The 10,516-nt window shown below is 52.1% G+C and overlaps 1 protein-coding gene across 1 annotated transcript; it reads left to right on the forward strand.

Moving 5' to 3' along the window:
* Positions 1-1,306: 1,306 nt before the first annotated feature.
* Positions 1,307-8,205, forward strand: LOC123255121 (transcription factor COE2; the record flags this gene model as incomplete). Its single annotated transcript, XM_044683974.1, has 5 exons — positions 1,307-1,895; positions 5,618-5,774; positions 6,985-7,048; positions 7,553-7,608; positions 8,132-8,205. Coding segments are annotated over exons 1-5 (482 nt in total), but the record flags the coding sequence as incomplete, so codon positions are not given.
* Between the last annotated feature and the right edge of the window lie 2,311 nt (positions 8,206-10,516).

Below are 10,516 nucleotides of genomic sequence, written 5' to 3' on the forward strand. Positions count from 1 at the left end.
ATTTTTACTTCTTCATTTTCCCATTCTGTATGTCACCTCCCCCTTTACCTTTCCCTTTCTTCTCAGCTTTTCTCTTTTCTCACCCTTTCTCTTCGCTTTCCTCTCCTTCCCACTCTTTTTCTTCTTCTTTCTACTCCGTTAATACTCTCTCGCCTCTCTTATTCCAGGCTCTGTCTTTCTTTGTCTCTGTCTCTGTCAGCTCCTTGCATGCCTGTTGTCTCCTGCGTTCCTTGAGGGCAGGGACTGGGGTTCTGTTTTGTTTTGTTTTGCCTCTTTTTGCACTCACATTACTTGGCACATTGTAGATGTTTAATAAATATTACTTGACTGACTGTCTCTGTGAATCCGTCTCTGTGTCTCTCTTTGAGTCTGTCTCTGTCTCCCCAAAGCGCTCGGGCTCCCCCTCCCTCTTTTTGTTTTTGTTTTTGAGTTCCGTCTTTCCCACCCCGGGACCGTAAATACTTTCGAAACAACTTCCAAACCACCCCGCAAAGCGCTCGCTCCTTGACAAACCGGGCAGAGTAGAGCTGGCGTCTGGGAAGGAGCTAGAGGGAACGTTGCTAGCGCTCAGTACTACTGCCGGGAAAGTTTACACACACACCCCGGCGCGTGTGGGCCCACACTCTCACTTTCTTTACAAATATGTACGCATTCACACATAAATAGGCTCTGTGTTGGAGTATGCCTCCAGCGTGTGTCTGCAGCTACAGACCGAGCTGCGCGTACAAAGCGAGCAGGCAGCACCTACCCGGGGCGTGCAAGCAGCGGAGCTCCGGGCTCACGTGCTCTCGAGACAGAGGCAAGCACGGCCGCGGCAGGGGAAAACTTCTCCTGCCCAGGCTAGCGCCGAGGGGGAGAGGTAGGTAGGGAGATGGACTGGCGGCCGGGCTAGGCTGGGCTGGGTTGGGGCTGGCTGCCGCGCGCCTACAGCCGCTCTCGGCCCCCTCTCACCTCCGGGCCTCGGCGTGGAGCCGCGAGCTCCGCAGTGGCTGGAGGGCGCCTCCGGCTCTCCCGCCGCCCTCCAATCGGGCGCGCTTATGCAAATGAGCGCTCCTTATCGGGAAGGCGGCTCCGCCTCCTTGGTGTGTCCCTCTGCTCGCAGTAACCCATTCATGGGGCCTCCGAGCGGCTGTATCCCAGCTCCCCCTGTCTCGGCGCAGCCAGCTTCGCACTAGATCCATTTCTTCCCTTGGCTCTGACAATTCATCCTGGGATTTTCTCCCCCCTCCTTTTTTTTTTTTTTGGTCGGAGTTGGAGTGGTGGGGAGGAAAGGGGAGGGGGACTGGGAGGGAGGAAGGGGGCGAGATTAGGCAGCCGTCCATCTCCTCCTGCTTCTCCCAGAAAACAGGTGATGCTCCTGGCCAGCGAACGCTCTCTGGATGCAGGCCGGGCTGCGGCGGGAAGGATGTTATAGGCAAGAGGAGGTGAACGGCGGCGGCAGGAGCGAACTTGCCGAGCGAGGGGAGGGCAGGGCCAAGCAAGCCAAACTTTGACGGAGGCCTACATCGCTGTGCAGCGGCTGCGAGTCCAAGCCTGAGCTTCTTCACGGAGACACAGACTGACTGACAGACAAACTTTGGCTCTTCGTCCCTTTCTAGGACTTCTATTTTTGGGGGAGGGGGAAAGGAACACTTGGCTGCGCGAGTCTTGTGACTATCCGGGACTCGGCGGGTATTGTTCTTAAAAAAAAAAAAAAAAAAGAAGAAGCAAAAATCAAAAGATTTTTTTAAAGAGGCATCCGTTCTAGTGGATCAGACTTTTTAAATGTTTGGGATTCAAGATACGTTAGGAAGAGGACCAGCTCTGAAAGAGAAAGCTCTGGGAGCGGAGATGGATTCGGTCCGGTCCTGGGTTCGAAACGTTGGAGTGGTGGATGCAAACGTCGCGGCACAAAGGTAAGTCAATTACTACCCGTCCCAACCCCTCCATCCTCTCCCAAACAATTTCCTTCTTTCCTTTCCTCCTCTTTCTTCTTCTCTCTCTCTCTCTCCTCTTCGTTTTCACGTTTCTCGCCTCTTCTCTCCTTTCCTTTCTGATTCGCTTTTTCATCCCTTTCCTCCCCCCTTTTCTCTCTTCTCTCGATCTCTCTTCATTCCCTCTTGTTTTTTTTCTTGTCATTTCCCTCCGTCTTTCTGTGTTATTTTCCTCTGTTCTCTCTTCTCTGTCATTCTCGTTTCTCTCTTCTCTCTATCCCTATCACTTCTCTTCCCTCTCGTCTTTCTGCTCTCCCCATCTGTCACCTTCTTCTCTGAACGCTGTAGCTACATCTAGAGACTTCTCCGTTCCTACTTTCCCTCTGTCAAAGGACTCTGCCTTTCGAAAACAAGGGAACCGAGGCTCCGAGTTGTCGCTGTAATTTTGTCATGCCCCCTCCCCTCCTCACGAACTCCCGAACAAGAATCTCAGCCGTATTTCAACCCGGCCCTCCCAAGCCAGCGCCTCCAGCGCCCCCGTCTCTGGGTCCGAGTCCCCGAGGCCCGAGAGCTCAGCTGTCACTTTCCCCGGAGCCCGAGGATGTGCCTGAGGCGGAGGCAGCGAGGGAGACCCCAGTTAGCGAGCAGCTGTCACCCGGCGCCACCACCTGAGAGGACAAGAAAGAAGAGGTTTTGCCTTAAACTCGAGAGTTAGCCCCCACCCCCACCGTGCCATTTGGGCCAATCCCCCCATCCCCCAGCCCAGCCTGGTTGCAGGGCTGGCGACGGAATGTCCAGCTGGGAGAGGAGGCTCCGCTCCGGGAGAGAGCCTGCAAGCTAGCCCCGAGAAGCTGCGGGGAGCCAAGAGAGTCTGGAAAGTCACGGGAAGGAAAGAGGAGAGGGAAGGAAAGAAGGGAAGGAAAAGGAAGGAAAGGACAAAAGGGGGGAAGGAAGGAAAGGAAAAGAAAGACCCAAGGAAAGAAACAAAGGAGAAAGAAGGAGAGAAAATGAAGAGATAGAAAAGAAAAAGAAGGGAAAACGAAAGAAGAGAACTAGGCAAAAGGAAAGAGAAAGAAAGAAGGGAAAGTCAGAAAAAAGAAGAGAAAGAATGGAGGAAAATAAAAGGGTGGAAGGAAAGAAGAGAAAAAGTAGAAAGAAAATAAAGAAGGAAGAAGAATATAGGAGAAAAGAAAAATACTTAAAGGGAAACGGAAGAATGTAAGGGAGAAAGGGGGGGGGGGGGAGGAAAGAAAGAAGACAGGGAGAACAAACCGAGAGAAGAAGCTTTAACACCCAAAGGCAGTTCGCTTCGTGATCGAGAGCTGCAAACTTCTCTTGCTCTGTTTTCAGAGGTCACTGAAAATGACACCGAGGCCAGAGAAATGCCAAATGCGGGTCCTCGGTCTCCTTAAAGGCCCTTTTAAAAAGTACACCGCCTGTTGGATTCCTTTTACCTTGAACCCGCAGCAGTTTGTTCAGTTCCATCTCCTTTTTTTTTTTTTTTCCCTTTTTTCTTTTTTGGCTTACCCTTCCTCACCCTCAACAGCTGCTCTGGAGGTCCAAGGCGCTGCCGCTTCCCTAAGTCCAGCGCAATGCACTTAAGACAAAGCCTCCCCCTTGTCCTTTTCCTACGCCACAGCTAAACTTCCCAGGGAAGCTGCCTGAACCCTCCTTGTGCCCGGCTGGATCGAACCTCCTCCCTGGGTCTAGACCCGGTTCCATTCCTCCCTAACCGAGTTTAGTGATCTGACCCTGTTGGGAGGTCAGCTAAGGCCCGGGCCAGCCAACCTGATTCTCAAGGACAGCCAGCTGAGCCTGGAAGCTGGCAAGATTCTCTTCGAAGCCCGCCTGGGGAGCAGCCCAGCCGAGACAGATTTTCTCAGTTCGATGGAAGAGACAGTCTTCAAATGTGTGTATCTTTCTCGGGAGGTTTGGGGACAGCTCCCCTTTCTTCACCTTCTCGTGCTAAACTGGTTTCCAAGCTCATTCCTGCCACGGAAAACTAGAGCCGCCGCTTCTCCACACCCTCCAAGAATTGGGGCGAAGGGGGAGGCAACTACCCGGAAAAAGACATCGCCAAGGTTGCTACTAGACTCCCTAGAAGCTAAAGGAGTCCACTGTTTTCTACGCCGATATCGAAGAGAAATTGCTTCTCCCGTCAATTCTTTACCGGTTTACAGCCTCGATTAGGAGGTACAGTACGGAGCGATCTTGGGGACCCCTGGCCAGCTCAGTTCCGGAGTTTGAACCCAACACTCCAAGGCTTGGAAGGTGGCATTTTGAAGCTCGGGGACTCCAAAATTAACACTGAATTAGGCCTTCGGGGAAGCTGGGCAAGGGACTTCTCAGGGCTATTGGGGGCCTGTTTGTGTACACCAGGCTGCCAAACCAGGCATGCATGCTCATCCATCCGTCCATCCATCCATCTATCTTCCAAACCCCTCTTGGCCTCATTTTTTTTTTTCCTTGGGGGGAAATGCCCGAGCACCAGGCAGTCTTCTAGGGCTTACCGCCTGGGGTGGTGCTGGGTGATGAGAAGAAATCCATCCTCACTAGACAGCTTTTCATCTTTTAATAAAACTTTGGATTGTCCAGCCCCACCAGCCCCGGGGCTGTTCCCCCCAAGTCACTCCCTTCTCCCTAGCCGGGACTCCAACTGCAAGAAGGACTCTGGGACGGAAAGGGAGTTAGACAACAATCGGGTCCCAGATAAGCAGGACTTTCCTGGAGAAGAGTCTGGGGATGGCAAAGGCCTTTAGGTGGGCTTGAGGAAAATGGGGACCTGCTGCCTCCTTTTTGGTGGCCTCATCTGTGCTCTTGAACTCTGCCTTTCCCCAGGGCTGCTATTTCAGGAGTCAGCGGTGGTTCTTTTCCCAGTTTGAGAGTCTTTCCTCCAAGGGGGAGGGGGCCAGTTAGAAACAAACAGAAGATTACCAGCTCTAGAAAGAAGGAAGATGGAAAACCCCCAAAACAACAACTCTCCAACTAGGAGAATGAGTTGGCTCTTGATATGCAAACAAGTTACTTCTAACAACAGTACAGTAATAAGAGTTATTAACCCCACTCAGCACCAATCCTTTTCTCTACTTCTTCCCAGGCCCTCAGGTACTGGAGGAGGAAAAGACTTAGAAGAATGGGGGTGGGGGGGATGCTTAGAGTAGCAAACAAACGGAAGGGGTTGGGGTCTCTGTCGGGCTCCTCTCAGACCCCAGGGGCAGAGATGACCAGGTAGAAAGGACCGTCCTCTGAAATGGGGATCCCACCCTGGGTGGGAGCTCTACAACCCATTTAGTTCAGTTTCAAAGGTTACAACCAAAGGGCTCAGGTCCAACCCCATCTAAGAGACTGTTGAACTTGGTGCTTTCCTCTGCCCCCACCAAAGTAACCTCCCGGGAGACTGGAGGGTCTTTTGGTACCTTCCACTGGACCCTGGGGCAGCCCTTCCCTCAAAATGCCCGTCAGGTTCCTCCAACTTTTAAGATTAGATAACCAAGGTGCGGAGCTTTATTTAGAGAAGGCCCAGGTTTTAATGGGGGTGGGGTGGGGGACTAGTCAGTGCCTTGAAGAGACTTTAGGAGCCTGGCTTCTGCGAAGGGCAGGGCTACGTCCCTCGGTTTCTGAGAAGAGAAGTATTTGATTAAAGTGTAACAGCAGCGTTTCTGGGGCCCTCTTTCCCTGCCCCACTCTCTCCTGTTCTCCTGCAGCGGGGTAGCCCTCTCCCGGGCTCACTTCGAGAAGCAGCCTCCCTCCAACTTGAGGAAATCCAATTTCTTCCACTTCGTCTTGGCCCTTTATGATCGGCAGGGTCAGCCGGTGGAGATCGAAAGGACAGCTTTCGTGGACTTCGTAGAGAACGACAAAGTAAGAGCAGAGGGGGTGGGGGCTGGGTTAGAGGTTTTTTCCTGCCTATCACCAGCGCCCCCCACTCACACTCAAGGCCCTTAATAACTCCCTTCTGAAAAGTAGCCGAGAGTCATTCCATCTGTCACTGCGCCGCGCTGGACAGCTCGGCTCAGCCGGGATGATAAATGGAGGAATCGCGTCCAGGACCCGGGCAAGCACCCCCTATTTTTCCCAACCCGATCGCCTCCTCCCCAGTCTCTGCTTTTCTCCTTTAGCCCCGGAACATGTACCCTTCAGATATGGAGCTACTCCTGGGTCTCCTAGCAGACCGTTCCTTATTCCCCATAATTAACTGCTCTGCTTAATTGCATTTTCAAGCCATCTCCAGAAGTAAAGCCCAGTTTTAAAAAATTAAACAAACAAGCAAAGCAAAATTCCCCCCTCCCCGTGCTGCCTGCATTTTTTTTTTTAATTGACGGGGCCCCTACCCAGATAGTCGGTCACCTTGCTTGCAGAGAATTCTATTGGGAGCCCGGAGCGAGGAAAGGCAATAACCCGATTATCCGGAGATCTTCCTCTCTGCCGAGCTCCTGACTTTTTTTCCGAGGGCATTGGTGGGATCGAGTGGGAAATGTCTCAGCCCAACCCCTTGGGCTCAGACCTGGAAGTGGGAAACCAGCGAAGACGCCCCGGGCTCTCTAGGAGCCCAGGGGATGAGAAGAGTGTGAGCAGAGGGGCTTGGAGGGGGCAGGACAAACCAAACCGCCGTCTTTTTTTGCTGGGAGCCATCTTATCAGTGCCTTATTTTCTCTTAACGTCTCTTCCGTTGGGCGGAAGGCACGGGGATGGCTGTCATGTTCGTATACTTGAACACAGGCATGCAAACAGACACACGCATGCAAACATACACATGCAAACATACACACGGAATAAAAAAGAACCCTGTATATTTCGGGGGGAGGAAGTGGTGTCTCCCAACGGTCCTGTCTTTGAAGGCTGCCTTCAGCAGGGATTTTTGGGTTTGGAAGAAGTGGGGGGGGGGTCCACAGGACTGAGACATTTGGAACTTTTTTGACGTCCTGGATCGGGAGTTATCAATCATGGAGGGTGAGAGAAGTTGGTCCTTTAATGGAGGCAGGTTAACGTTTGAGCCTTCCGGTGGAGGGTAGGAGACTGGGAGGCCCCCGACACAGTAAGACACACTAAAAAAAATACTATGTCTTTCTAGGAACAAGGTAACGAGAAGACCAATAATGGGACCCACTACAAATTACAGCTCCTCTATAGCAATGGTGAGACCTTCTCCAGTGGAGAAAAGGGAGGGGAAGAAATGGGGGGAGGGAGCGTTGCGTTTTTCAAACGAAAAGGATTTGAACTCAAAGCTTGGCTTCCTAATGGGGACATGCTCTCCAGTGCAGGAACTCGGGAGGCATCCGAAGCTGAGCAGCGGGAGGAGGAAGCATGGAAGAGGGAGGTTGGCATAGTGGGGAGACTGAGTCCAATCTGGACCCTCAGAGGTGCACAAAGTTAGCCTGTGTGCAGGCGCAAGGAGGAAACTGAGGGGTTCTAGGGCCATTGCGCTTAAGTTGTCTTTTTTTTGGGGGGGGGGTAGTAACTTTTAGTTCTTCCGCCCTCCGGAGTTTTTCACTCTTTTTCTTAAGTGCAAGGTCAACGCTCTTAACTATTCATTTGTTGGGTAATATCTTGACTGAGTCTGGGTGCCTGGGAGAAGTTAATTCTCCTGAGTGGCGGGACCCAGTGAAAGACTTCTCTGCCTTTTGTGCTCACCTTCTTAGGGGTCAGGACCGAACAAGACCTCTTTGTCCGGCTCATCGACTCGGTCACGAAGCAGGTGAGCGGAACCGGCAGGATTCGGGCCTCTCGGTCCTTATCCTCTCCCCCCAAACCCTTCTGAATTCTGGGACTTTGCCTTTTTCCTCCTGCCCCTCGCCTTTTCCCACGTCGCAGCTCCTTTAGACTTGGTCCAAACTCACTAGCGACAAAGTTTAAGCCTTGGGTTCCTTGTCAGCTGAAAGGTGCCAGTGAGGGGGAGAAAAATGAGTAGGGAGGACCCTCACTTTCTAATTAACCACCAACTAGCCCCGCTGACAATCTCAATTACACATTGGGGAAAGGGATTCAGGCAAAAAAAAAAAATCCCCTTCCTCTAGAGATATGGGAATATTTAGCAAAATGGGTATTTTTTAGTCTTCCCTAGCCAGGTTATCCTAACGAGTGCCTCAGTTCTCCATTTCATTCCTCTCTCCTTTGCAAAGATCGGGAAGCCACCGTTTCAAAATACAGGAGTAGAGATTTATTTTGTGTTCCTTTTTAAGTTCTCCTTCCTCTTCTCTTCCCCCTTTATTTCCTGATAGCCCATAGCTTATGAGGGACAGAACAAGAATCCAGAGATGTGCCGAGTTCTACTCACACACGAAGTCATGTGCAGGTAAGTTGAAGTTTCCGGCAGATAGCTGAATGATGAATGACTGACTCTCTCTCTCTCTCTCTCTCTCTCTCTCTCTCTCTCTCTCTCTCTCTCTCTCTCTCGACAAACAGACTGAGCGAGACAGAGAGACTTTTCTCCTATCTCTGCCCCCTGCCTCTTCCTTCCTTCCAGTCCCGATGAGTGGATTTCTAGGAAAGATGTTAGAAGGGTTGAAAGGAGTGACTTGATGGAGAGCAGCAGGCTTGCTCCTGCTGACTTCCCTGAGCCTCTCTCCACAGACTTCCTAGGACCTCACCTAGGAATCTTGGGAAGGGAAGGATAAACCAACCCCCCCCCCCCATTTATGACCCGAACTGGGTGCAGTGGGGCTACACAGTTTCTATAGTGCAGAGGAGAAAACAGTGGAGTCCAAGGGAAGGGGAGGAAAAAAAAAAAAAAAGACTTGACTTGACTTGAAGGGGTGGCCAGTTTTAGAAAGTCTTCTAGCACAGGGGCGGGGGAGACCGAGAACTAGCCAGAGCATCCCCAACTGCTGGAGTACGGCTCGCGTGTTTTCTCCCTTGCTGCTGGGGTCACTCGTGGGCCCGGGGTGGGTTTGCCGAGTGCTAACACTTGTCGAGCACGGGGTCCGGCCTCCATGAAATGGAACTGGGGGGTTCTCTTAATCCATCAGTGCCTGCCGCCGAGGTGTTAAGTCTCGCCTTGGGCGGGGAAGAGAAGTTGCGGGTGAGGCGTACTTAGCCCAGGCAGATAAACCAGGCGTCGGGGGAGGCACTACGAGGTTCTTTCTCTAAATTCATTTCCGCGCACGGAAATGTATCACCTATGACTTCACCTCGAAGGGAAATTGCTTAGGTCTTCCTGAGACCGGCCAGCGCCACCGACCTACAGCCGAGCAAACCCGGATCAGTTTCTTTCCTAGTGAAAGGTCTAGTGGGCCTGCGTCCGCCTGGGCTGGGGAGGATTAGGGAATTCTTTATTTGCAGTCGGGGGAAAGCTAACCCGTGGCTTCTGGCTCGTAGACTTCTCTAGGTGCCGGCTATTCCGCCCCACCTCTCGCTCCCCTGCGCTTTGAGAATTTAATGGGATCAAATCCCCTCGGTTGCAGTTTTTTGAGGGGTGCAGGAAGTGGGGCAGCGCTAGCTAGTTATTTCCTAGCCTGGAAGGCGGGTTTAGAAGTCTCCCAAGGAAGGCAAAAGTTTATTGAAGAGAAGCTTTTATTTTTGAGGGTGGGGGGTGGGGTGGGGTAGTTTCTGCATTCAGTCTTGGACTTTTCTTCCCCGATACTGGTCTCTCCGGTTTCTAACGACTCTGCCCGCTTGAAGAGAAAGCGACATTTCCCTCTTCCAATCTTGGAAAAAGAAGTCAACCCCTCCTCCTCTCTGATCCCCCCCCCCCACACACACCCCCCCGGGGCTTGAGCATTTTTTTTTTTCCTTTTTCTTCAGTAAGGAAAGGTCCCTGGATTAATTTCTGGTCGCTTTGCTGGCAGTTCTGGCTGGTCCTACCGCGTTCCCCTGCGTGGTCCGAGAGAAACCAGAACAATCAGACAAGTCTGCCTTGGGGTCTGCGCAAATATTATCCAAACAAACTCGCCCAACCGAAAGTTGAGTTTAGCCACCGGGCCTCCGCGGAGGACCGGAGGCTGGTCTCCTTGCCAGTGCGGGGCTGGGGCTGACCGAGAGCCGGAGACGGCCAACTCGGTCCCAAAGTCTTTTCCAGGGGAGTCATTTCTCTGAGATCTGGCTGCCCACCGCTGCTAACACCTCAGCCTCTGCCGGAGAGATTAACCCGGGAAGAAAACGCAATCCCAGGCAGGAGTTTCTAAATAATACCTAGCTTTAAAGAGAGAGCTCAGGACTCTGGGTGGCTAATCAAAGGGCAAGGCTTGGGCTCCTTCCTCCTCCTCTCCCGCAACCCCGAAAATGTCTTTGTTTGGAGACACCCTCCCAGAGAAGGAATTGCCCATTGTCTGGCGAATTACACCTAGCAATTTAAATGAGCCGGACCCACCCCACCCAGCTGCAGGCCCTCCTGACAGCGGTATTTGTATTTTTTTTTTTAAGCCCAATCCAATCCTTATTTTATGCTGTTTAAATAAGAGGCGGCAGGCATCAATTTTTTAAAAGCCTCTAGTTTAGTCTGCATTAGCAACAGAATATAAAAATTTAATGCGCTGGAACTTCTCGGCAGTTTTGAGAACAGTGGAGGAGCTCAGCTATTGTTCCCCCCCCCCACCCCCAAGTTAAGATTCTTCGCTGTGGGTAAAGCAGAGCTCTCTCTCTCCTCTCTCTCTCTCTCTCTCTCTCTC

This window comes from Gracilinanus agilis, unplaced genomic scaffold (assembly GCF_016433145.1).
Source record: "Gracilinanus agilis isolate LMUSP501 unplaced genomic scaffold, AgileGrace unplaced_scaffold39583, whole genome shotgun sequence".
NCBI classification, from domain to species: domain Eukaryota; kingdom Metazoa; phylum Chordata; class Mammalia; order Didelphimorphia; family Didelphidae; genus Gracilinanus; species Gracilinanus agilis.